General features: G+C 57.1%; 1 protein-coding gene across 1 annotated transcript in view; it reads right to left on the reverse strand.

Moving 5' to 3' along the window:
* Sulf2 (sulfatase 2) overlaps positions 1–24,379 on the reverse strand; it is a 53,859-nt gene that overhangs the window by 2,773 nt on the left and 26,707 nt on the right. The window contains exons 4-17 of the mRNA XM_090352493.1: positions 13,503–13,654; positions 10,427–10,596; positions 7,510–7,660; positions 6,486–6,661; positions 5,175–5,303; positions 4,336–4,392; positions 3,462–3,591; positions 2,794–2,986; positions 2,409–2,628; positions 2,235–2,331; positions 1,921–2,015; positions 1,662–1,721; positions 1,228–1,397; positions 909–1,051 (exon numbers count right to left, since the gene is read on the reverse strand). Of these exons, the coding sequence (XP_090208619.1) occupies positions 909–1,051; positions 1,228–1,397; positions 1,662–1,721; positions 1,921–2,015; positions 2,235–2,331; positions 2,409–2,628; positions 2,794–2,986; positions 3,462–3,591; positions 4,336–4,392; positions 5,175–5,303; positions 6,486–6,661; positions 7,510–7,660; positions 10,427–10,596; positions 13,503–13,654 (1,943 nt within the window). The remainder of the gene's footprint in view (positions 1–908; positions 1,052–1,227; positions 1,398–1,661; positions 1,722–1,920; positions 2,016–2,234; positions 2,332–2,408; positions 2,629–2,793; positions 2,987–3,461; positions 3,592–4,335; positions 4,393–5,174; positions 5,304–6,485; positions 6,662–7,509; positions 7,661–10,426; positions 10,597–13,502; positions 13,655–24,379) is intronic.

The raw sequence follows: 24,379 nt of genomic DNA on the forward strand, positions 1-24,379 counted from the left end.
ATCGTTTGTTCACACCTGTAACCCTAACCACTCAGGAGACTGACACCTGAGAATGACAGTTCAAAGCCAGCCTGGGCAGGAAAGTCCACGAGACTATCTCCAAATAACCACCATAAAACTGGAAATAGAGCTTAACATGGTAGAATGCTAGCCTTGAGCAGAGCTCAGGGACCTAGTTCAAGTCCCATGATCAACCAAAAAAGGAAAAGGCCTTCAAGCCTTGGGCTGTCAGCAGCCTTTGTTCACGGCCTCATGACCCCTCTTATTGGGACAGCAGCCTCTGGTGACAGATGGGGTGACCTGGGCCTTGCCTAGCCTAGGAGCTGCTACCAGAGGCCTGCTTTCTGGTCATTGGCCTCTGCTTCCTGCTTTGGCAAAATGCAGGCTGAACTTGTCTCAATACTGGCTGGCTAGACCAGCCAAGAGCTGCTGACATCCGAGTCAAGATTTCCCCAGGTCCTTTCAGGCTTTTCCATAAGATGGGCCCTGTTCCAGGGTCACTGGCGCTGCAGGATGGCACGCCGGGACTGCCCTGGCCAGGGAGCAGTGTCAGTCAGGGGTACCTAACACCGGCCACTTCCATCTGTATGTATGGTCACCCTTTTTAGGGAAGGAGGATACTGGGGTTTAAGCTCATTCGGATGAGGCAGTATGAAGTAGTACACAGTATCTGCCCCGGTCAGAGCCTGTCAAGGTCCCCACGGGTGGGCCATGTTACCCCAGCTCTGGGCAGGGCTTGGGTCCCGGGGGTGCTCCTGGGAGTGGACCCGAGGCCAGAGGGAGGTGACAGGACAATGCCACACACGCGGGACTGCTAGAGCTGACAGCTTCACAGTGCCCTTCCTGTGTTGGGGACCCAAGGTGAGGGGGCTTCCTGGCAGCCGTGTCTCCTCAGGTGCCAGGCCTACCTGGTAGGGGTCGGTGTTAAGGTCAAAGTATTCCAGGAAGCCGGTGGCGAACTCACAGAAGAGGAAGTTGTGGGTCTCGTTGATGGTCCTAAGGCACCAGTAGGTGTTGTTGTTGGCGCTGGTGCATGCGCAGAAAGGCCCCACTGCCGAGGGAAGAGAGAGCATGCCTGAGGGTGCCCGCAGGGAGAAGCTGCTCCGTGAGGCACCGCCAGCCCACAAGCCAGGGCCATGGACCCTGGTGTCTGCCACCTGTGTCCGAGCTTTGGCAGCTCGGGGTGGGGGCTTCTCTTGGGCCATGCCCACCCTTGCCCCTGCTTACGTGTCCAGAGGGGCGCCGTCTGCCAGTGTTGGTTGTCGTGGGTGAAGCACGTGAGGCCCGGCATGCTGCACGTGTCATTGTTCTGCAGCCGCTTCAGCAGCTTGCGCAGCTTCTTCTTGCGCTTCTGTTCCCGCAGCAGCCATACCTTGTCTTTCTCCTGTAGCCCCTTCCTGCGGGCACCCAGAGCCACGCGTGACCCCAGCCTCAGCTCTTACTCTCCACCCTAGGGCTGGGCCCCAGGTCCAGGGGTCCTTGCACCAGGCAGCCCTGGGGCAGGACCTGGGAGGGATTGGCAACTCCTGTCTCGTGCCCTGCGGAGGGGGCTGTGGCACTCCATCCAGCCACAGCCTTCTCAGGGGAGGTGGGGCCCCTTCTCCCCTCCCCCCCAACTCGTGTGCTTCAGCTTACAGGGGCCTCCTGGGCACCGCCCTTACCGGAAAGGATGCAGACTGGAGCCTTTGTGCTTGAGGCGGCCTTTGTGCTGGGTGTGGTAACTGCAACAGGACCCGCCCACCCCTGCATGTCAGGAGAGCACAGGACCTCTAGGGGTTCCTGCTCTGCTCAAAGCTCTGTGGGGTACTGATCCCACAGGGAGTGGCAGTTCCCTGCCTGCCTAGCACTCCCTCCCTATGCAAGCCAAAAGCTCCTGGCACCAGGCCAGACTTTACAATGCCCCCTCTGCCGCCCCTGCACCTGATCCTGTGGCAGTCACATTCTTCTGGCCTCTTCCTCTTCAGGTGACCACGGACTTCTCTCAGGTTCTTGATTTTGTTTTGCAGGGTCTCAATCTGAGGGAGGAAAGTGAGAGAAGGCTAGGGAGCCCATTTCCCCCTACAGAAAAAGTACTCCCTCCTCTCTGAGAGCCCACAGAGCTCCAGGCTGGTGGAAATCTAGCTGTGGGGTGGCTGTCAGGACGACAGTGGGAGGAGAGTCGGATGGGTGCCTGCAGGCCCCGGCCTCCAGCCTGCGGTACCCAAGAGCACTCGTGGCCCTGCTGGCCCGCGCACCTCATGGTCGATGTGCAGCTTGTGGTCTTTCCAGGCCTGCAGGGACTTGTACAGGTCCAGGTCACACTGGACCGTGTCATTCTCGAGGATATAGCACCTGCAAAAGAGAAGGAGTGAGCCAGCAGCCAGTTCTGGGGCCCAGCCTGCACCTCTCGGTCTCCTCTGAGCTCTCACCGATGGGTCACTTTAATGGGGTTGGAGTCCGGGAGTCCTCCAGTGCCACTGAAGCCCCCGGCGTCCTTGTCCTCCTGATCCTCCAGGAACGCTGGCCAGTGCCGCTTGGAAAGGTTGCGGGGTGGAGGTGGATCGTCCAGGCCCACGTGGTACACGGTGCCTCCCACCTGGATAGCCACTGAGCGGATGGAGCGATTCCGGGCATAGCTGGCCTTGTACTCTGTGGGTGCCGGGAGGGGCAGCTGGGTTGGGGGGCAGGGAAGGGCTACCCCTGTCCTGGGCATGCAATTCTGGGATTGGACAGGGAAGCCACGGATGAGGGGTTTGTGTGGTGTGTGGCTGGGCCAGTGAATGGTGATGGACGGTTTTACTGGGCGGCACTTACTCTTCTTGAAGAACTTCTTCCTGCGTCCAGCCAGGCCTAGCTGGTTGTCCCCGCCGTCGCACGTGCAGGCCTCACTGCTCTGCCCATAGTACCTGGGCACCACATTGGAGAGGGCGCCGCCGCCCAGCCTCACGGGGCCCTTACACTTGTGTAGCTTCAGTCTCCCCGAGGCGTCCTCCACACACTGCCACTTCTGCAAGCACGTCGGGCCTCAGGTGTCAGGCCCTGGCTGCCCTGCCCACCCCTCTCTGCAGCCTCCACTGCCATGTCCTCCAGCCAAGATGCCCATGGCGGCTCCCGCTCCCTGCCTTAGCCACTCAGGTCTGCATCTAAAATCCACGTCGCGGGGCACCTGTGACCTGCTCCCACTGAAAGCCTTCTCCACCTCCTGGAACGTGAGCTCCTGGGCCCTGTGTGTTCCAGCTTCTCTCTGCCCCTGGGACCTCACCCGCTGCCGCTGTCCTGCCCGCCCCCTCCCTCAGCTTCCCCCTTCCACAGTCCTCGCCACTCGTCCAGTACCCCAATGTGTGGCCTCCCCCTGGCCGCGCTTCTTCTTGGTCTCGTCTAGAATGATTCTCCTACCTCAGCCTGAGACAGGAAGTGCCATCGGCATTGCTGTGCCACAGCTGGCAGTGCATGGGGAACCAAGGTGCCAGCCCATGCCTCACCTGCCCTAGCTGCTCGCATGCTGTCTGGTACTCGGCGCGCTGGCACAGGTCCTTCACACGCTGGTACTTCGGCAGGAAGTTCTCCTCCTGGGCGTCCACCTTGTCACCGTCCCTCCTGTGGAGCAGCTTGCTGTGGGGGACACGGAGCTGGCTGGGCAGGCGTCCTGGTCAGTGTGTACCAGCCAGAGCCAGGACCCCATTCAGCGTATGCCCAGCCTCCCTATGGGGGATGTGGGTGCACTGCCCAGAGCTCATGGTCTTGGGGAGACCCAGGCAGCTGGAATTTTTATAGGAGGCCTTGGGAGTGAGGACAGGGCAGGCCCCATGCAGCTTGTTTGAGGGGCGAGTTCTGTATCTCACCCTCAGTGCACTCAGTATCATCCTCGCTCCTGCAGGAGCTTCCTGGTGCCCCCCAGGCTGGCACCCCCTCAGGCAGTCCCCACTGGGCTGGTACCCCCTCAGGCAGCCCTCCCAGGCTCGCAACCTCCCTCAGGCAGCCTGTCCCCCCAGGCTGGCACCCCCCTAAGGCAGCCCTCCCCCCAGGCTGGCACCCTCCCTCAGACAGCCTTCCCCCCAGGCTGGCACCCCCCTCAGATAGACCTTCCCCAAGGCTGGCACCCCCTCAGGCAGCCTGTACCCCCAGGCTGGCACCCCCCTCAAGCAGCCTGTACCCCCAGGCTGGCACCCCCCTCAGGCAGCCCCCCCCCAGGCTAGCAACCTCCCTCAGGCAGCCCTCCTCCCAGGCTGGCCCACCCCCTCAGACAGCCCTCCCCCCAGGATGGCACCCTGTCAGGCATCCTTCCCCACAGGCTGGCACCTCCCTCAGGCAGCCCCCCCCCCGGACTGGCACTCCCCGTCCCAGGCTGGCACTCACCCTCTCTCAACCAAGAAGGAATCACGCCAGACCCGCAGCTTCTTTTTCAAGTGGAACCTGGAAAACACCACAGATTCCAGCTGCTCACCTGCAGGCTCTGTGTCTTCCCACTGACTGCCGGGACTGGAGCCCTGAGCCCAGCAGGCACTGCCAAGTCCCCACCCTGGGCTCTTTAGACTCCGAGCTGTGGGTCTTAGCTGCCCAAAGTTACACATGTACACAGCTCCCGGGAGGTGGAAGACATCAGGCTGTAGTTCTAGGTGTCTCTGTGAGCTGCACTTGGGCCAGCCATACTGTTTTGTGGGGTTCCCAGCCCCTTGGTCCCCTGCTCTTGGCTCCTGTAGCTGGAATGTGTATCATGTAATAAGTCTCTTCTACTTCATAGGTGGGGATACTGAAGCCAGAGAGGGCCTTTCCACCTGACACCCCTACTCCCCAGGTATACTGGCATCTAAGCCAGTGTCCCCCAGTGAACCCAGGTGGAAGAAGGGCTCAGAACAAGCCCAAGGTCACAATGACAACTGGAAGGCCAGTACCAGTGCAGTTCCAATATAGGCCACCAGGGGCCGCTGCTATCCTTTCTGGTCCCTGTCTTGTGTTTTGTGTTTCTTTCCTCCCTCCCTCCCTCCCTCCCTCCCTCCCTCCCTCCCTTGTCATTGTTCCCTTCTTTCTCTAGGACACTTAGGATGGAGGTCCCTCACATCACTGTCATTCAAGCCACACAGTGTGACTGCACAAGCCTCGGCTTTTCTGGGCTTCAGGCTCCCCGATGGTAAAGTGGGGTTCTGTGAATGCCCTGGTGGGGTGACAGAGCCCCTTCCCTCCTGCTCCATCCTCACCGGTTCCCTGGCCGCTCCGTGTCCAGCAGCTTCAGGATGGACTTTCCATCCATGTCTGCAGGGACGTCCAGGCCGGCGATCTCTAGGATGGTGGGGGCCAGATCGATGTTGAGGACGATGTGGGGGTTCCTAGGGTCAAGAAGAACAGGGCCATGGAGAAGGTGATGCCTAGGCCTTGCTTGAGAGAGGAGTGGCTGGGGGAGGAGGGGAGTGGACTGTGCCACCTTCACCCTCCACGGCTTCCACTGTGGACCCAATGCAGTAATGCCACCCCTCACTGTGGCACCTGTACAAGACATGCCGCGGTGGCACCCCCACCTGCAAAGCCTTCCGGCTCAGAACCACCCAGCCCTAAGGTCTCCTGGGCCAACCCCTAGTCCCTCTCATAGTCTAGCCCTGCCCCAGCCAGCTCTGTTCTCTGGAAGATCCCTGCTGAGATCTGATCCTCGGCCTGGAGCCCCTGGGCTGACAATTACCCAGGAGGCCTGTGGGGCGGGGGTCCAGGACCACATCTTGGGGGTTGTCACCCAATGGCCCATTCCATGAGTGAGGCTGGCCTTGTCACTCCTGAGGTGGCATGGCCATGTGCTGAACCCCAACTCACTGGCATTCTCGCCTTTGTCTGGCAGCAGCAGGGCCACCTGGGAAAGGCCAGCTGTGGGGTGACAGCCCTGCGGGGTGGAGGCCTGGGGGGGGTTCCAGGCCTCTGAGTGACCTGACTATGCCAGCCCAGGTCTCTGACGTGTGGCCTGTGAGAGGGCATGCCTTCTCCAGCCGCTGCCTTGGTGAGTCCTCGGCGTGGATCAGATGGGGGTGGACGGGGTGGGGGGGTGGAGGGGATGGTGTCTGCCGTTCCCAGCCGTTACTCATGCCTGCTCCTGCAGAAACAGCTTGGCTGACAGGTGGAATGCATGTCTCCACGTCTGTCCAAGGTGCATCTGGAGCCACACGCTGCCCTGGCAGGGAGCAGGGCCAAGGCCATGGAAGCCTCCCGGGAGCCTCAGCCTCAGACAAGACACCAGAGTATTGTCTCCCAGAACTCACGCGGATTCCCAGACTATCTGACCCCTCTGCCTCCCCGTCCTCTGCTGGAGATTGGGTCACCTCAAAGGATAAGCCAAGGAGAACGGCTGGAGAGGGGTTCACTTGGCTGTCCAGTGACTGCCCAGCCTGGGGTAGAAGCAGAAGCCAGGCCCCCCTTTTCCTATCCCCCAGGTCTCCCCTGGTGCCTCAGGCCCACGGTGGAGCTGTGGCTGTTCCACTGGCTCCCGGTTCCCGTGCGTCCTCTGGGGCTTGGTTCAGGGTACTCACACAGAGCCGGCCTCCACGTTGGGGCCCCGGATGTAGAAGGGGACCCTAATGTCGAACTCATAAGGCATGGACTTGCCCTTCACCAGGCCAAACTGGCCAATGTGGTAGCCGTGGTCGGCGGTGTAGACAATGTAGGTGTTGTCCAGCTCGCCCGTCTCCACCAGCATGTTGTAAATCTACAGCACAGACCCAGCGCTGAGGGGGGGAGACAATGGCCCCACCCCGCCCACCACGCCACCTCCCTTCAGCTTCAGGGCATCTCTCTGGGGAGAGGGGGGCCACTTGGCCCAGGGACTGTCCAGGCAAAACTGCAGCCCTTTGCTCTCTCTGCAGGAACCCCTCACCTCTTTATCTTATTTCACACCAGTAGGGCTTGAACTCGAGTTTTAAGCTCCTCTTTGGCTTGTCTGCTTACAGCTGGCTGTCTACCACTTGAGCCATGCCCCAATGTCTACTGGCTAATTGGAGATGGGAGTCTTGCAGGCTTTCCTCCCCAGCTGGCTTTAAACCTCCGTCCTCACACCTCAGGCTCCTGAGTAGTTGGGATTAAAGGCATGAACCACTGTCGTCTTCTTTCTTTCCTGTACCTGTGAAAGCCCCCAAGAGGGCGGGACATGCCTGTCATTTTGCTCTCTGACTCTCAACATTGTTGAATAAATGAATGCAGGAAGCTGGGTGTGAGCCGGGCGGGGTGGCTCACACCTGTAATCTTAGCTACTCAGGAGGCTGAGATCTGAGGATTTCAATTAACCACCACAAAACTGGAAGTGGTGCTGTGACTCCAGGTATAGGTGGCCTTGAGCAGAAGAGCTCAGGGACAATGCCGAGGCCCATGACTGACAAAAAACAAAAGAACGAAGACACTGGATGTGACTGGCATTTCGATGGCAGAGGTCTGGATGGCTCTGTTGTCCCCCTAGATGGACAGGTGACCTGGCTCTCGATTGGCTACTCCAAGTTCCCTGGGCTGAGCCCAGTAGGAAGTGGATCTCGTCTTAGACGTGGCCTTGGGGGCGTGGCCTACCGTCTCCATGGAGTCATCCACTGACAGCAGCGTCTGCAGGCGCTTGCGCTGAAGCATGTTGGTGAACTCCATGTGGATGGGCTTCATGGGCCCCGTGTAGCGCATGATCCAGTGCTTGTCCGGGTTGGGTGCATAGTTGTAGCTGGGCGTGCTGGAGGCGCACACACAGGTGGTCAGGCCAGAGTGGGAATGGAAGGACCCGGGGACCCCCTCCTGCCCCCAACCCCGCATCCTGCACGCACCATCCACTCTGCGAGGGTGGCACCCAACACCCGCATCTGGGATATGCCACATGCTTTAACTGTCACCATGATCCCAACATCACCAGCAGATTTTGTTTTCTGTCTCGCTAGGTAGCCTAGGTCGGCCTTCAGCTCACTACCTTTGTGGCCTCACTTGGTCAACACAGGACCCTGGCTGCCAGGGTTTGTGGTTTAGTCTCTATTTACTAAAAAAATGGCAGACCAGAGAAGGGCAGTTCTGCCCCAGGTATGCCCACTCACTCAGGTGTGCCCTCACTGGAGCTGGGCAGCGGTACCCTTCCAGGAGAGAAGACAGGGAACAGAGGCCCAGAGCAGCCCCAGGGCTCCACTTCCAGTGTCTGAGACATGCAGCACACTCCCTCTACAACCTGGGGCCTGCGCGGGCCCCTCGATCACGGAGCCAGAGCAGAACTTCTGCCATGACATTCCCACGGGAGCTGAGGGCTCCTGGCCTGGGAAACACCCTGTAACCTCTGAGCCCTCCCCAAACCCAGGGTACCTCCCGCCTCCTGAGCTCAGGCTGCGCCTCACGACCTCAGCTACCCAAACCCCACCACTATGCACTGGTGGGGGGGGGAGGGTCCCCACCACCACGTGCAGCCCCTTCCCCAAGGATGGAATTCCAGCATCCCACAGGGGAGGGCACCCCAGGCCACACAGTGACTGACCCCCCCCAAACCCAAAGGAAGCAGCAAGACGTCCACAGCAGGGGTCTCCCGTCCATTACCCATCTGGTCCCTCAGATCCGCCCTATCCCAGTCAGAGCTCGAAATACGGGTGAACATCCAGCCCCTGGAGACAGAGGGCTCCTTGGCACAAGGGTGGAGGAGGCCTGGCCAGGGGAGGGAGGCTGGTGTGGGCCCCAGAACCCCAGCCCGCCTGGAAGGTCACCAGGTCTGGAGTAGGAATAACAGCTACCGCTAAGCACGGCAGAGCCATTGCTATGTGCAGGGGAGGAAGCTGCAGCCTTGATCCTTCTGGACCTCCCTGCCTGATCCTCCACCTCCTGCTGCTAAATCCTGCCCAGAGCCAGGCTTCCTTTGATAGTGTGAACTGCTGCAGTCCCCTGTGGCTGGGCTGGCCTGGCTGCCTCCAGGCTGGGGCTGCTGGGCTTGGGACAGGACTGGGGCTAGGGGAAAAGGGAAGTGGGGGTAACACCTGCTTACAGGCCATGCCAGACTGGGGAGTCGCCTCTGCCATGCAGAGGACGCCGGGGCCACAGCTGCACCACCAAGCCCTGAGCTCTCTGGGGTGTGGGCATTCTCGCACGACCTGGCTGGCTGCTTGTTAGATGAAGATGTGAAGCCCTCACCTCACAAGCATGGGGGCTCGTCAGCTGGGTGTGTGTGTCTGCACACGTGTGTCTGCTCCCCTTGTGCGTGACTGCTGTATGTGTGCACGTGGCTGTGTCTCTGCCTGGATGTGTCTGTCTGTGTTTATCTGTGTGTGCTCTGCATGTGTGTCCCAGGGAGGGGTGGATGGGGGTGGCACAGCCCACTAGGCCTGGCACAGGCGCAGGAGGGGATTGGGCAGGGCAGCCTGCGGCAGAACATGGTAGACCTATGGCCAAGGCAGATCCAGAGCTAGCCCTGCAGTTGTCTACGTGTGCCACCGCTCCTCTCCCTTCCCCAAGCTGCGTCCACGCATGGCCACACGCACCACATTTCCCTAAGCGTCACAGCTAAACATCCTAGCTATAGACGGTTGCTGTCTTTGGTTCTGCTTTGGGAACAACCACACCCCAGAGATGGAGGCTCCCACACTCCCCAAACCCGTCAAGGCGGAGGAGGCCACAGAGGAGGCAGTGTGGCTAGGGCTCATTCTGTCATTTCCATCTCAAAGGGGCAATCGACAACCCCACCCAAGCCAGCATGGGCTGCGGCAGGCCCGCTGCTCACAGGGCCCACAGAGCCCAGCCCCAGGGCCCACAATGCAGCTCACGGTTGTCTTCCTCACCCCCCTTCCAGAGGAGCAGGGCCCAGCCCCCCCCCCCCCCGCCTCCCCTAAGCCCTCAAGAAGGAATTACAGCAGGGGGTCCACAATTCAACACCCTGGATATTTGTGCAGATTCCAAATCCCGCGTCCCTGGTCCCCTGGACCGTGTCACAGCTTCACTGCTCGCAGCAGGAAGTGGTGCGAGGCAGAGAACTTCCCAGACAGATGCGTCAGGACTGAGGGTGGCAAAGCATGTATGAGGCTAGATTTGAACCCTGGCTCCGGTACTGAGCAGCTGGGCCGCCTCAGGAACCTGCCTGTCACTTCTCAGCCTCAGTTTCCTCGCCTGCACAATGGGGATGCAGGTGCTGACGAGGCCCTGTGCAGATGGCGTGGTATGAGCAGAAGAACGGGATCCACGTGGCTCACACAACGCACAGACCAACAAAGCAAAGAAAGCCCGCTGGGTGTGGAGGCCCGTGGGCCTCGTGGTTGAGGCTGTGGACCCCCGGCCTCCCTTCCCTGGCTCCCGTCTGTCCCTGGCTGAGGCTGAGAACTCTGTGCCCAACACACTGACTGAAGGCCAGGACGCTCTTGGTCCTCAGCCGAGCTTCAGAGAAGGCACAGCCAGGCACATGGTGACGCTGGTCAGAAGCCCGGCCTCCCGGGGCCCGCTGCCCCCACGGCCCCCGCTGCCCCCCCAGCAGCCAGAGGCTCACATGTGCTGGGATGCGTTGGGGAAGAAGTGTGAGTACTGGGGTGCAGAGTCCTCGGGGCCGTGGGGTGCGGCGTGGCTGACAACCAGGAGGACGGGCCGGTGCGGGTACATCTTCTTGGAGGCGCGGAAGAAGCTCACGCTGTCGTTGGTGATGAGGTCTGTGAGGTAGTCCTGCAGGGAGACGAGAGGAGGGGGCTGGACTTGGCCCGGGCCCGCGGGGCAGCTGGCCCTGGGGACAGCTGCAAACACGGCAGTCCATGACCCAGCGGCTCTGACGGGCAAAGGCGGACAGACCAGCAACAGGAAAGTGCAGAAGGCAGTGGGTAAAGCTCACACCTTCCCACAGGGAAGCTTGGGCTGTGCCAAGAGCACTTCCCTCCCCTCCCCTCCTCCCCTCCCCTCCCCTTCCTTTCCCTTCCCTTCCCTTCCCTTCCCTTCCCTTTCCTTTCCCTCCCTCCCTCCCTCCCTCTCTCCCTCCATCCCTCCCTCCCTCCACTTCTTCCTTTCTTTTTTAGGTCTGAGACCAGGACTCCAACTTGGAATCTGATGCTTTTGCCCAATGGCGCTTTGCCAACTGAGCCACACCTCCAACCCTCAAGAACTCTCCTGCATGCCCTCGTTTCTTAATCCCAGAAAGTGGGACTCGAGGCAGTGCTATCTTTCAACCACAGGAAATTCAGGCACAGCGATGTTAAGTGAGTTGTCCTTTGTCACACAGCTGGTAAGTGCTGGAGCCAGGACTGGGGAGTGTGGGTTTGTGATGGTGCGGTGGTTGTAAGCCCGGATGCCTGGCGGCCTGACACGGGGTCAGGAGCACCCCGATGCGCAAGTGAAGAAGAGCCAGAGGAGTGACCTGTGTGACAGATGCAGGAAGTAGGGCAGGCAGGAGATGGAAGCGAGTTGGTGGGGGCGAGTGTAGAGCTTTGTCAGACTCTCCTTTAACTGAGGAACTGGGCACTGTTAATGCCTCCTGATGTGAAATTTACTGTGCTTCTGAACAAGCATGGCTGTCCCGAGCCATCACTTTGGAAGAGAGATTGTTTTAAGGGAAAAGACGTAAGAGCTATCGTGTCTATGCTTATGAACCAAGGATGTACAACGAAGCCACACTCCAGGCTTGCACACACGGGCACTCTCGACCCCTGAGCCTGGGGGAAGATTCTACTTGAATCTGTGTGTGTGGCAGCGAGCAGGGGGTGGGGTTATTACCATCAGCCAGGCACAGGGCTGATGACAGTGAGCAGAACAAAAACGAGAGACAGATGTCACAGACAGCATGGCAGACGCCCCAGCTGTGCTGTACCAGAGTTGGTGCAGAGATCGGAAGTTTGGAGAAACATCATGCCGTTTCTCCTCCTGTCCTTCCCATTATCACCACCAGGGGTCAGCAACCAATAGCCCAGGGTCAATCAGGACCCAGTGTCACAGGAGCCATAGTTTAGATCTGGAATGTCACTAACAGATCAAAGTCAAGGCCGGAACCACTATTGGGAGGTGTGAAAGCATGAAGATGTGGGTGGGGCTTCCTGTGAGAAAGCTAGGCACAGGGGGGGGTGTGGTCATGTGGGGGCGGGGCCAGCTCAGGGGCAGACCAGGGGGCGGGGCCTGCGGAGAGAGCACTTCCTGGCCACCACAAGGACAGTCCTCCCACCATGATGTGCTGCCTCATCCCAGGGCAACGCAGCCAGGGCTGGAGCCGGAGGGCAACCTCAGAAACCATGAGCCACGCACACCTCCTTTCCTAGTGGTTTGTCTTAGGTGTTCTGTCACAGTGGCAGGCAGGCTGTTCTTCCTGTGGCACCTACGGCTGCACCTGCACTCTCACCCAGCCAGACGGCCTTTGCTGGCTGGGCCTACGCTACATGGTCTCAAGCACTCATTACACACATGGGGCTCCCTGAACCCCCAGAAGCCTGTGCAACCCCATGGAACGATGCCACGAGTTCTGATCACAAGAATGAAGAAGCAGTGAGGTGGAAGCCCTCCTCAGATCTGGCCAGGAGTGAATGCCGGCCAGACTGCTCCTCCAGTCTGGGTCCTAGCTAGTCTACGTGGGTGGACCTTGGAAGAAATGGGGACAGAGGTCCACCAAAAGCCACGGCAAGGGCAATCCCAGCCACGTAGCCACGTGATGCAGCCTAGGTCCCTGGAGACAACAGAAATGCCCTGCCAGGTGTCACTTATTATCTGTTCACATGGTGGAACGAGACGGGGAGAAAAGCGCTAACTACAGGTGCACATCACAACCATCGTCCCACCACATCACATGGTGCGCTTAGCCCCCGCCGCAGGCAAAGCAGCCCACGGGGGAAGTCAGACAGCACTCATGTCTGGAGTGGAAAGAGGCCGGGAGCCCATGTGGGTGACTGGAGAGAAGACAGACAGACACTCGTGTGCAGACTCCTCAAGCTATTCGCCTGTGCTACTTGCATCTGTTGGTCAATCTGCTGTTGGAGGGAGCTGACTGTAGCAGGAAGCAATCGCTGCAGCACCTGCTCAGGCAACACCCCCCACCACACCACCCAATGCCACACCACACCTGGCAGTGAACAGGTAACCACGTGTACCTGTGTTCCCCTGTCGTCCTCAGCTCTGTTCAAAACAGCCCCCAGCTGGGAGCCCCTTAATGCCCAGGAACAATAGAAGGACTAAATAAATGGTGCCCGAGGTCCACAACGGAAGAACCTTTCCAGAATCTAGGGTACTAAACAAAATCCCAATAGGAAGCGAGGCACAGGAGGCACACGTGCAGCTGGCACACAGCACTGGGCCGCTGCCAGGGCTTTGGGGGTCCCGCAGGGGAGCTCGGGTGCTGCCAAGGGCATTCTGCTCGTCTCTCTGGGTGCTGATTTCATGTCACACTCCGTGGGTGAAAATCCACTTACCTGTGCCCCCTCCGCCTGTACTTTCCAGAAAGTCAGCCAGCTTCAGTCAAGGTTAATGGGCACATTCTCAGAACTAGGGATTATTCTTTGCAGAGGGTGTTTGTGGAAGGCTCAAGGTCAGGCGATGAAGCAGGTGAGAGAAGTGAGGGGAAGCAGCTGGTCAGTTCTGGAGCCAGGCGGGGCACAGCTTACCTTGGCATAGTTGAAGCCGTGTTTTTCCTTTACCCCATTCCGGCACAGCGAGTAGTTATAGAAGCGGGAGTTCTTAAGGAGGCCGACCCACGTCTTCCAGCCAGGTGGCACATAGGAGCCATTGTACTCATTGAGGTATTTCCCGAAGAAGGCTGCAGGGGACAGAACCAGAGGCCACATGTGAACACACAGCGAAGTCTTCCTCGGCACAACTCAGCCTGCAATACCGTGTACCATGGCCCAAAGCCATTCTCACCTGTGCCCCACGTGCCCCAAACCACTTGTGCACACGTGCCATAGCACGTTGGCTATCAGTGAAGCAACATGACACAAATGTCATGCGTTGTCAAGCAAACGAGGGCAAAATACAAGCATCAGAATCATTTTAAGGCTTTGCAACAGAGTCGTGTGTCTTAAAAAATTTGTGTATCAAAACTAAGGCCTCACAAGGTGCCGGTGGCTCACGCCTGTTCTCCTAACTACTCAGCAGGCTGGCTCTTACCTCCGGTGAACCATGCAGAAAACCAGAAGTGGCTCCCTGGCTCAGGGTGGTGGAGTTCTAGCCTTGAGCTCAGAGACAGCGCCCAAGTCCTGAGTTCAAGCCCCACCACTGACCAGAAGCAAAAAAAAATAAGACCTCACAAAGAAAGGTGATTTCTAAGCAGTAATGAATGAGAATCTAGTTTTGCTGCAGTTCTAATGACAGTGGGATGTTAAGAGAACCGAACTTATGTCTCAACATTCAATTTACACCAGTATAGCAAGGCTTGTGACCCACGTTTGTCATAGAAGCCACAAGTCAGACTCAGTCACAGCATGATGAGAAATATACCCCAGGACGGGCCAGGTTTGGTGACCTCTTCATGTGAAACTCACAAACAGCACCCGTGGTACTGGGAGGGAGGAGGGGAGTGAGTGGGTGGGCGAAGGTCTTCTTCTCCCGGTCCTGGTTTTGGAGCCAGTGGTCTCCAGGCATACCCTCATCCGTCTGGTGGGGTGAACTTCCCTGCTTCACACCAACCATGCACATTTAAAATACAAACCCGGCTTCCCGAGGAGACAGAGCGGGCGGGGGCTGGGGGATCCTTGCTTAGTGAGCAAGTTCACGCTTCATGAAGCCATGGGAGAGATGGGGCCATCACCCTTTTCCCCACAAGGACACCGGGGTCCTGAATCACCCCGTGGCGACACAGAGAGCACAGGCTTTATGTCCAAGGTGTCACACCGCAGTGTGAGGTGTGACTGACCTCCAGGCTCCGTGGGTGCTGGGACAGGGGACAAGAGGACACAGGGAGGCGGGGGGGTGGGGGGTGTGAATGTCTGGGAGGGCAGAGGCGCTGGGCTCCACAGGCCCAGAGGACTGGCTGAGAGGTGGCTAGGATGGCTTGCCTGGAGGCCCACCGGGGGGGCGGGCGGGGGGCGCCCAGGAGAGAAGGCCCCTCAGGAGTGGGAGCCCAGTCTCTAATGCCAGCCTGTGCCCCCCAGGGCCTGCTACAGGCACAGCTGAGACACAAGGTGCCTGAGAGGAAGGACAGACACCCTGGCACCTGGAGGAGGCGCACCCAGCCCTGGGCAGCTGCCCACACTTCCAGGGAGGCGGCATGGGGTGGCGGTGCCTCTTTAACCAGCAGAGGGTTTCTGGGTGGATGCTGGAGTCACCAGGGAGATGGCGGATGCAGAAGAGCAAACCCACGGCGAGGTCACACACAGAGCCGCGACACCCCACATCAGCTGACTCTGTTCCGTGTAGCGCTGGGCGGGCCCCAGCGATGCCAGGGTGGGGGAGCGCTCCTGGTAGAGTCAGCGCTGGGGCCGCTGAGCCCTGCTGGCCATTCTGCAATGCCCCTGGCAGCCCCTCACTTTACAGAACAACCCAGAAAGAAATGTCCGTGCAGAGGGCCTCTGTCCATCACCTGGGCCTCCAGCATCTCTCCTCCCAGTTCAGAGTCAGAAAAGGCCCTTGGAGATGGAGCCTGGCCAGAGAAACGGAATCTATTCAACCGGCGACCTGCGCTGGGCCCCTCCCCTCTCCTCTCCCCCTCCCTCCACACAGGCACCCAGCCACACAGGCCAGGTGGCATCTGTGGCAGCGACCCAACTCTGTCCTCCTGGGAGACAGTCCCAGAGAAAACCAAGGCACTGATGGCTCACGTCACACTCGTAATTCTAGCCACTCGGGAGGCTCAAGACTGTCATCTGAAGCCCAGGCAGGGAAGACTGTGACACTTAGGCCTCTAATAAACTACTCACAGAAAGCCAGAAGTGGCACTGTGGCTTCAGTGGTAGAGCACTAGCCTTGAGACAAAGAATCTCAGGGACAGCACCCAGGCCCCGAGTTCAAGCCCCGGGACCGGCACTAAACAAACCTAGAGGAAATACAGCTCCGTTTCAATCACACTACAAACCTGGTGGAGCCGGACCCCAGGGGCTCTCACCTTTAATTAATCCCATCTGAGATCTGAGGACTGTGGTGAGGAAACAGCCCAGATCTCAGAGACACTCATCTCAATTAATCAGCCGAAAGGTGGGTGGGTGCTCCAGCGTTAGAGCGCTAGCCTGGAGTGAAAAAGCCAAGCAAGAGCTCTAGGCCCTGAGTTCAAGGCCAGGACTGGTGTGTGCACATGTGCACACACACACACACATGTGCACACACATGCACACACGTGTAGCCACACAGCAGATAGAGGGCTGGGCTTCGTTCACAGGCCCAGGGTCACTGCTGGTCTGCAGGCACAGGGTACAGACGCTCTCATGCCTTGGCCTACCCCACCAGCCCACCGGCCATGTGGGCTGCCATCTGCCCACACCTGAGCTTTGTTTATTCCCCGGTCATGTCGAACCTCCACAAGGAAGGATGCGGGAGATGACCCCTCACCCTACTCACCACCAATCACACGGTGGCGGTGGTGAGTTTCCCTGGGACACAGGTTAAGTTCAAAGGATGGGGGAGAGTCGGCGACAGACAGGCGTGCCTGGCGGTGCAGCCAGCAGGTAGAAGTAGACGCACCCTCATGGTGTCCACAGCTACGACCACCACCCACAAGCTCAGTCACTCCCCGCACACCTGAGCGGCTGTGCAGAACACATGCAGCTACGTAAAACAGCTATGGGATGCCGGAGCCAGGCAAGGACAAAATGAAGATGAGACAAGGGGCACTGAGGGGCGTGAGAGGGGCAGGAGGACTGGAGACCAGGCTTTGAGAAGCATGGGCAGGGGTCTGGCAGGCACCACACACACACACACACACACACACACACACACACGCACACGCCTGGAAACCCACTTCCTGGACACTCTCTCTCTCTCTCTCTCTCTCTCTCTCTCTCTCTCTCTCTCTCTCTCTCTCTCTCTCTCGCTCTCTCTCGCTCTCCTGGAAACCCACTTCCTGGAGTTCACATTTCCCAAGCATTTTCCTGGGAAACAGGCACGCAGGGGACTGGACCCAGGACCAGCAGTCACGTGAGAAGTAGGTCTTTCACCCCACTGTTGATGGGAGAAAAAGGCTCATGGGACCCCACTGGGGCCAGCCGCACCCAGACCTTCTGTGTTCTGGCTGATGATTCGATTCCTGGTCACCTGTCCCTGAAGAGCTGGGCCCGGAGTGGTGGCATGCTGCAGCCAGGCTGGCAGGACAGGCATCTCGTGGGTGTGGGTAGATAGGGCCCTTCTGCCTTTGGATCTCTGCCTCTGCCACCGATGCCCTGGCTGTCAGGGTCCCAGGCAGTTTCCCCCACACAGCCTCCTCTTGTCACCTCTCTCTTCCCTCCAGCCCCCACCGCTTCCAGAACCCAGCAAGAGTTTATTATTCCAGCTGTACAAGGCCCTCGAAAACGGCTTCACTCGGAGGCTTTTAGTGCCAAATTAGATTTTGCTCTCATTTGATTAGATTTCCCCAAGGCAGTTTTTAAAATGGTTATTTTGGCACCAGTGAAGGTGGGAGAAGCATATTAGCATGGGCCAGAGAGGAGGGTTGGGGGGGTGCTAGGAGACACAGCCAAGAGAATGAGCTAGAATTAAGACCTAGATGAAAAGTGCAGTCCAGATTGTGGCTGCAGCAGAGCCCCCTGGCAGGGGCTGAAGGCATCTGGAATGGGCCCCTCTGTGAGCTGGGCCCAAGGGGAACTTTACACCTGCAGTTGGCAACCTGGAGTCCTTTGGCACAGCAACTTTTCTTTAACACCTGGCTCATCTATGGGCACACAGATTTCAGCTTCCACGGTAGCCACAGAACAGCAGCCCCTCCCCGGTGCAGTTCAGTGTCACCTTGGTGGCCTGTAGCTGTGCAGTGGATACTCTGTGCCCCTAGCTCTTTGGCGCACAGATCTGCACAGGGGACAGCTGAGACTGCCGAGAACCGATGGTGACTAGAGTGCCAAAGCCTCAACTGGAAAGAAGGCGGAGGCACAGCAGAAGTCGGATGCCCCAGAGTTCTGGCAGTGTCCCTGCTGCTCACAGAGGCTGCCTGAGATGAAAAGGAGGATGATGGCGGGCGGCGAGAAGCGCCACTCCCCCACGACTTCCTTCACGTCCCAGGAGCCTGGAGAGGTTGACATCAAAAGCCAGCCCTGTGTCCTTGTGTGTCCTTGGCAGGTCTTTCACCCCTCTCTCAGATAAAGAAGGACAGGTCTAGCCTCAAACTCTCCAGCCTCTGCTTTCCCAGTGCTAGGGTTACAGACATACTCCACCATGCTGCGCGCGCTCGCGCGCGCGCTCTCTCTCTCTCTCTCTCTCTCTCTCTCTCTCTCTCTCTCTCTCTCTCTCATCTTGGGGCTTGAACATTGGGTCTGGGCACTGTCCCTGAGCTCTTCAGTTCTAGGCTATAGCACTCCACCACTTGAGCCACAGTGCCACTTCTGGTTTTCTAGTGGTTAACTGGAGATAAGAGTCTCACGGTCTTTAGTGCCTGGGCTAAACTGTAATTCTTAGATCTTAGCCTCCTGAGTAGCTAGGATTATAGGCATGAGCCACTAGCACCTAGCTTTCTTTCATCTCTTGATACCTCAGTCTTTCCTTCTGTAATGGAGATAAATGACATTGTCTAACCAAAGTTACTGACATAGCTGTCCCTGGGTATGCTAGAGCCATTGTCTCCAGGACTACGGGACACCAAAACCCACGACACCCACGTCCTCTTGGATAAAATGGCGCCACATTTGCCTCTTACCTACGACATGGCCCCAGTACGCTTCTGTCATGTCTAGGTTACTTATCATAAATACTACGCAGTGAGAGCTCCAGGGAAAGGATTCTGTACATGTCCCAGGCCTACTTTTTTTCTGAGTATTCCCGATCTTTGTGTTAAATCTGCAGACATGGAAGGAAAACTATCTACTTCTTAGAACTGGCACACAGAAAGCCAGTGGACACTAAGAGGGACATTTCTGTGTCCACAACTGGAGCAGAGGCCCCACACCTTGCCCCCTTGCCCACGTGCTTCCCTTGTCCCAGCTGAGGGCTGCAGCAATCACGTGTGTGCTGTGTCTTCCCGTGAAATGCACAGACGGAGACACTGGCACAGGTAGACACAGGAGGCATCAGAGCCAGAGGCCAGAGGGGAGAGAGAAACCAAGGTCAGCCAGCAAGGAGCACTGGCCCTCAGTGGAGATGGCACATGCCCAACCTCCCGTACCTGGTCAGAGGGGGTGAGCTTATGGTGCCCCTCCACTTTCAAAGCACCTGGGTGGAGCCCTCAACAGGCCTGTTTTACGTGCACTGGTGACTTTCCACACATGCTCACCTCATGCCCTCTTCATGTATAACGATGTTCAGCAATCAATAAGCATCAAACGAATGTGTGAATCATCAGTAAACAATGATAAGGGTTGGGAGTTTGGCCTAGTGGTAGAGTGCTGGCCTAGCACGCACAAAGACCCGGGTTTGATTCCTCAGTACCACATACATAGAAAAAGCCAGAAGTGGTGCTGTGACTCAACTGGTGGAGCTCTAGTCTTAAGAAAGCCCGAGGACAGTGCCCAGGCCCTGAGTTCAAGCCCCAGGACTGGCAAAAAAAAAAAAAATCTTTAAAAAAACAATGATGAGAGCTTTGAAGTTCCTGATGTGACTCACTGAACCATGATACTATGCTGCCTTGGGGTTGATACTGCACTCCATATCTGGGTTTTGGCACTACTGGGTCTTGGACTTAGGACATCATGCTTGCTCAGCTGCCACTTTACCGCCTGAGCTATGCCTCCAGCCCTTTCTGGCATTATTATATCTTGGGTAGAGTCCTATACTTTTCCCTGGGCCAACTCTGTGACCCTCCTACCTCCCAGGTAGCTGCAGGAGAAGCACGGGAAGGGTTCAGGGGACCCAGGCCTTGTCTGGGCACACTGGGCCTGGCTTATCACCACTAGTGGGCAGCAGAGAGCAGCAGCTGGCAGGGCGGGGGGGGGGGGGGGGGGGGGGTCGGTCAGTGGAGGCCAGCCCTGCCTCCCCAGCTCACTGCAAAGTGCGAATGACCACAAATGGGCCTCCAGCCAGGCTGGCAGAGGCCCTGCAGAAGCTCTGCACAGGGAGGGTGACAGCTAGACAAGTAACAGCGCTGGTCAGAAGCCAGTGGAGACCTGTCCCAGGCCTCTGGGACCCCGGATCACATGGGAGGACCCCTGTGGCAAGTATGCAGCGTGTGCCCGCGAGACCCGCGTCTGAGATAGAGCAGAGCTGTGAAGGTGAGCGGTAATGGCCCATGCTATGCAGAGAGGTCGGCAATGGACGAAGTGACAACCTGTTAGTTCAGCCTGCCTGGCACATGGCTCTACCCCCAGAGTTAGAAAAGCCAGGCGTCTTGCCCTGCCAGGCAGTGTCCCATTCCTGACACCCATGGCCTGGGCACACTGTTGCTGTGACTTATCATCTGGGTTGTTGCTATCTTAATCCTGTCCCCCCCCCCCCATCAATTCCTTTGGCATCAAGCAAGCTCTTTAGTACAAGGCCACCTTGCTTCCCCCGCCGCCTCCCATGCATCCCAGCATTCACTGCGGGCCATCAGCCGGGCCCTCTGCACCCGTCAAGGCCTATGGGCTGCCTACAATGACTTGTGTCAACTCGTGACCCCATTCTCCCCCACTGGGCCCTGGGCCCACTCTCCTGAGCCTCAGTGGGCCCATGTCTTCCTAGCTACACCCACCCCAGCTCCTTCCTGCTAGAGGCCTTTGCCCTTGTCCCTTGCCTCTCTCTCTTGGAAAGGATTCTGCCTGCATGGAGCTCTACCAGACATTTGCTAGAAGGCTGCTGGGTCACGGCTCTAACCCTTCCTCTCCCTGCTTTCCTGTAGCATTGATCGCTACCACTTAGCCAGTTTGTCCTCTGGTTTTCCATCATCTACCTTCTCCAACTAAAAGATCAGCCTGTGAGAACTGTGGGTGCCTCTTCCCCGCCAAGTCCATTTGTCTGGAAGACCTGGTGACACCAAACCCCTGTAAACACTCAGGGTACGTGAGTCCTGTGAGGACCTGAAGGCCAGCAGCTTCTGGGAGGAACGAGGGACCTGCAGATTCTCACTGTCCACTCACCATCTTTCTACCCAGTTTGGGGGTGTCTGGTACTGACCTAGAAGGTGGCTCTGTGGGAGGGTCCGGATGAGGGGGTGGTCGGGAGGAGGTCTGACGTGCCGACCCCAAGATGCTGGTCAGAAGACTGCGAGCACACAGCCCAGACAGAGCAGACAGGAGGTGGGGTATGGGGGGAAGGTGGAGGTAGAAATGTGGGAGTCATGGCAACATCTCCATGGCATCTAATGCGTGGAACTGACACAGGGGAAGGGGCTGTGGACATGCGGACCAGGCCTCAGGCAAGGCGTGGACATAGACGTTGTCCTTAGCCTCTAACTAGCACCACCTCCAGTGATGAGTGAAGGCAACACAGTGCGAGTCCCAGCAAAGCAGGGTAGACCGAGGGAAAGGGAGGCAGTCAGCTTACAGCAAACACAGGAGCTACTGTTCATCCACTTCTCTTAAGACTAAGGGAACAAAGTTATTTGAGGGAAATGAGACAGGATAACTTGACATAGGAGTGCCAACTTTGCTTCAAAGAGAGGTAACAGGAGGGATGCATTTCTCATTGCAACAATTAACATCTGTCTGACTGGATGTATGCCTTCCTGAGAAAAATGCTCCCTCAAAACTTAAACAACCTCCTACCCAAAATGCAGACCACAGGGCACTCTCCATCTCCTGTCAAGGATATGGAGCTGTTTTATAGTACAATACATGGTTGCCTGGAAAGAATGTCCCCCAAACATCCAGAAACTCAGAACAGAACACCAGGAGTGACAGAGCAAGGATAAAACACCTGTAAAGCCAGATCCTCTGCCATTACCACATAAATACTCCTAACAGCTAAGCAGCTGTGTCTCTTTCTCTGCCTTCAAGAGCATCCGCACTGTGTTAGAGTGTGCCCCTGCCTTTCCGCTTGTGTTTGTCTGCTTCCTTGTTTACTTACTCAATAAAGCTCCACCAAGTTTTCTTCCCAGGGTGACGTGTCCAGAAAGTGGTATTATGTGATCAAAATCAAGGGCCCTAAGTGAAGTGTCCCTACTTTTTTTTTTTTTTTTTTTTTGCCAGTCCTGGGCCTTGAACTTAGAGCCTGAGCACTGTCCTTGGGCTTTCTCAAGGCTAGAGCTCTACCACCTGAGCCACAGTACCACTTCCGGCTTTTTTCTATGTATGTGGTACCGAGGAATCGAACCTGGGTCTTCATGCACGCTAGGCAAGCACTCTACCACTAGACCAGTCTCTCAGCCCCAAGTGTCCCTACTTTAAAAGGAAAACTTCACAAGCCCTCACTTGCTTCTGGTGACACAATAACATAACATGGCCCTTGAACCACCCTGTCACCAGAATCCCTGAAATGCCATCTAGGCCAGGCCCCTTCATAGGCATGGAAACTACCAGGCCTATCTGTTACCAAGCACTTCTACCAGTCCTTCTGGGTAAAGAATTGGCCCAGCACAGCTGGTGAAATACTCTAAGAATTAGCATAATTGGCTTCCTTTGTAATTCTATATTGTTTGTTTCTTTATGCTGGTCCTGCGTCTTCAACTCAGGGCCTGGGTGCTGTCCTTTAACTTTTTTGCTCAAGGCTAGCATTCTACCACTTGAGCCACACCTCCACTTTGGAATTTTGCTGGCTGACTGGAGACAGTCTCCTAGATTTTTACAATCTGGGAGATCTTCAAACTGAAATCTGGGGATCTGAGTAGCAAATAATTCTTCTTTCTCCCATTCTGACCCTATAGAAAGTGGGCGTGGCCTTCTAGCCCTCCCACTTCCTGCTGCCTAGCCCGTGGGCCCAATTGGGAACCATCTTGGATAATGGCTCCTCCTATAGTCTAACAAATATTTGGGGCGGGTGTGACACAAAACCACCAGGTTGTGGTCACCTAGTAGGAGTCCGGAAACACCTTCAGAAAGCCACGCTGTACAAACTTCCAGTCTTACAGTCACCGGGTCTCTGGTGGTGCTCAACGCTGCCAATGCAGTGTGAAAACAACCCTCGCCAGTCCCTAAGGTATTGGCTGTATCCCAATACAACTTTATTTACAAAAACAAGGATTGTGGCTTGCTGACTCCTACTGCATACAGTTAATATTGGTAAGACTGCCCTCATCTTTTATTTCTTCAAAGAGAAGTTTGGGGTCTGAATTTCTTTTGGGTGGGGGTGGAGGGTACAGTTTTCAGATTTTAAAAGGCTCCTTGTAACAGACACTGGTGTGGCGACACATGGACCCTTACTGTCGGCTACCATTTTGCAAATTTGGTCTCAAGGGCTCCGTGTAATACAGAAGTGGAGCGGGCCTAAGGACAGGTTCTGATCCCACCCCGGCCACCAGCAGGCTGTCCCCATGATGGCCCCTGGTCTGGGTGACAGAAAGTAATCCCACTAAGCTAGAAGAAGAGCAGCAGCATTTCTGCAGATTTGAGAACACTATAAATATTAAATGTGAAATGCCACAGGCCTGAAATCTTTGTTTCTTTGGCAGACAAATTGGCTAAGGAGGCCGGGCTGGGAAGAAATTCAATAAATAACCCAGAGCCCTACAGCCCAGCGGGCACTTCTGAAGGTCTGTAACCGGATCCTTCTCCCTCGGTCCTGCAAGGTCACCACGTTTCTTCTGCTCTGGAGAAGACACGGCTGCAAGCTGCTGCACGCAGCAATAAATCAATGCTGCGGACGTTCTGCAGGCCAGAGATAGGATCTTGCTGAACTGAGACTTGGAGGCAGGCTGTGTGGGAAGAGGGGAGCTGGGGACTGCCAGAGGGGCCCCTAGGGGAGGTGCAGCTGCTTTACATCTGCTGTACTTGTCTGCTCAGCACCCTTCCTCCTGTCCTTGGCATCTGTGCTTTTCCTCGCCCTCAGCCTTCTTGGTGCTCCCCAAGTTGTTTCCAGACCTTTCCATCTCCAACTGGCCAATCAGACAGCCTCATCTCCTCCAACCTCTTTGATTGGACAAGGGAGAAACGTGTGACCCTTGAGGAGCCAATGAGAGCCCCTCCCCTCAGGCTTCTGCAGTTGCTCTGCAAAGAGGCTTCTTTTCCACTGGGGTCCCTCCCTCACCTTATGGGTCACATGGTCCCTGTGAGGGCCACCACACAGAGGGGACCTTCCTGGGAATAAGGCCAACCTAAAGAAAAGGATTCCCAGATGCAAAGATATCCCTTGAGCACTCGGATCCAGAAAACTAGGCCTCAACTAATTTCCTTTTTTAAAAAATGACCATCCTGGAGTTTGAACTCAGGACCTTTGGCCTTGTTAAGCAATGCTTTAACACTGATGTCACGCCCCGAGGCCATCCAGGTCATCACCAAGTACCCGATAACCCGCCACTACTTACTGATGGAGTAACAAATAAAACAGGATAATCAAGAGAGAGAGA

The sequence above is a fragment of the Megascapheus bottae genome, chromosome 18 (genome assembly GCF_031878675.1).
Source record: "Megascapheus bottae isolate mThoBot1 chromosome 18, mThoBot2.hap1, whole genome shotgun sequence".
Classification (NCBI taxonomy): Eukaryota; Metazoa; Chordata; class Mammalia; order Rodentia; family Geomyidae; genus Megascapheus; species Megascapheus bottae.